Source organism: Henckelia pumila, chromosome 4 (assembly GCF_033568475.1).
Source record: "Henckelia pumila isolate YLH828 chromosome 4, ASM3356847v2, whole genome shotgun sequence".
NCBI lineage: Eukaryota > Viridiplantae > Streptophyta > Magnoliopsida > Lamiales > Gesneriaceae > Henckelia > Henckelia pumila.
In genome coordinates this window covers 201689509-201691603 of record NC_133123.1, presented here as the reverse complement: position 1 = coordinate 201691603, position 2095 = coordinate 201689509, and the positions used below count along the sequence as shown (strand labels likewise).

The following is a 2095-nucleotide window of genomic DNA, read 5'->3' as shown; positions in this document are numbered from 1 at the left end:
TCCTTACTCCTTGGTTTATGAGCCTCTATTGGACTCAAACATATATATGATGGATCCACTTGGAGGTTTCTGCCACTGAAAATTCTCATGGAAAAAATTGGAGAACATAGAGAACTCATCACAACAGACCATTCTTAAAGAAAATTTAGAGCTAAGTTATATGCACGATCCGATCAACATTTCTCCGGTATTTTTCATTCCAAGACTTCCATGTGCTCCACAGGTCAGTAAGACATCAACATAGCATCGGTTCATGCAACAAAAGTTAAGTACAAAACATCCACAGGGAGAAAGACTCCGTATTTCGATATATATTGTTGAATATAACATCATTAATTATGAGAAAAAGATATACACCTATTTACACAATACAAGATGTAGGCATAACTTTTTTTAAAGTATACTAGAGCGAGCTATCACTCTTACAACCTTGTACAGTATTCTATTAACCCTAAAAAAAGTAGAAGAAGGCAAAGAAGATCACATGCATTAAGTACTTTCCTCTTCCCTCAAAGACCTCTGCTGCCTTGCTATAAAGGCCTCCACCGTTCTCCGGAACTCTTCACCGCTCATATTATCCTCCGCCTTGGAAGAACTACCGCTGTAGTTCCTGCACTGCTCGGTCATGCTCCGCCTCAGCTGGTGCCCGTGTGCCGTGGCTTTCACGAGATTCTGGTCAGAACAACTCCGGTGTATCTTCCTTTCATCAGAACAAACGCCATATTTACGACCATGTTGTGATGCAGCCATTTTCTCTTCTGCAACGCATGTATCCTGATTCCTCCGACATTTTTCCACGTACTCCTCGTAAAGATCATCAGCGGGTTTTTCGCCATTTTTGGTTGAGAACTCCCCCGATTTCAAGAACAGCACGAGTATGATAACATTTCCCACCACGAAAACGAACCGGGGGCTGATCAAGATACCCCTGAAATACTCTCCCGACGATTTGAGAGAAAATGGGAACTGGTTGGAAAACTTGGAGACGATGATCAAGAAAAAACACAGCTCCACAAATCTAAACAAAGTGGCGATCCTCTCGAGTCTTCGATACCTCGAGATCGCGTTCGCTTTCTCGATTCTTACGTCGTGAAACTTGAGCATGTCCATTTTGGGGTTCTTAATTTATTTCTTTATTGGGATTTAATTCACTCGAAAGAGAAGATTTTGGCCTGAAGCCGCGAATCTCTTTTGTTTCTATACATGTTGTTTTGGGTGTTGGAGCGACAATTGTTTGGACAGAGTAAATGGTATTTATAGACTACTCCATTAAACACATTAATTAGCTTCTTTCTACCTTTTTTCCCACTTACTTTTATCAGTTCTACTTGGTTGAAAAATCATGGGAGATAAAGTTTATTAAAATCTGTTATTGTATAACCATTATTTAGATTGTAAAATCCATGATCCATATATTATTGAAATATATATATATATATATATATATATATATGCATATATATTAACTTACATATGGGAAAATTACGGCTTTGATCATATATATATCTTCATAATTATATATATATATATATATAAAAAATTTTCAGTTGTCCAACCAATGATGCTCAACTCGTCCCCGACAATTAAAACCCGATACCGTGTTTTAGTGATGCGAAAAATAAAAAAAACAACTAAAATCCGGTACCGGGTTTTAGTTATTGGGGACGAGGTGGGCAGGAATGGTTGGACATCTGAAAATTATTCATATATATATATATATATATATAATTCATAATTTTGGCCATCTACATTATTGAATTTCATCCTTAATTCTCTATAAGCTTTTGTTTAAAAAAATAATTATTTATCCGACATGACGTTGATGTGGCACCAATATTTTAGTGAGCATATATATGTAGCTGCGGTTGTAGTCACTTGTAGCTCATATTTGTGGTTACTAACATTGTTTCCGACTAAATAAAGCAAATATAATATATATAGACATAAAAAAATCCTATCAAATCGTCTCATGACTCAATTTTATAGGACAGATCTCTTATCAGAATCCATACTAAAAAATGCATTACTTTTTATGTCAAAATATTATTTAATTTGCACTAAAGTTGCATCTTAAATTTCATCGTAATTGGTTTAT

The 2095-nt window shown here is 35.7% G+C and overlaps 1 protein-coding gene across 1 annotated transcript; it reads right to left on the bottom strand.

The window, feature by feature from the left end:
* Nucleotides 1-310: 310 nt before the first annotated feature.
* On the bottom strand, nucleotides 311-1234 carry LOC140867089 (uncharacterized). The gene has a single exon (XM_073272167.1). It carries the CDS (start codon nucleotides 1108-1110, stop codon nucleotides 490-492), a length of 621 nt encoding a protein of 206 aa, XP_073128268.1. The 5' UTR covers nucleotides 1111-1234; the 3' UTR covers nucleotides 311-489.
* Nucleotides 1235-2095: the final 861 nt, after the last annotated feature.

What these genes read in the sequence shown, in the direction of transcription:
- LOC140867089 (XM_073272167.1), bottom strand. Translation starts at nt 1,110, where the DNA reads ATGGACATGCTCAAGTTTCACGACGTAAGAATCGAGAAAGCGAACGCG.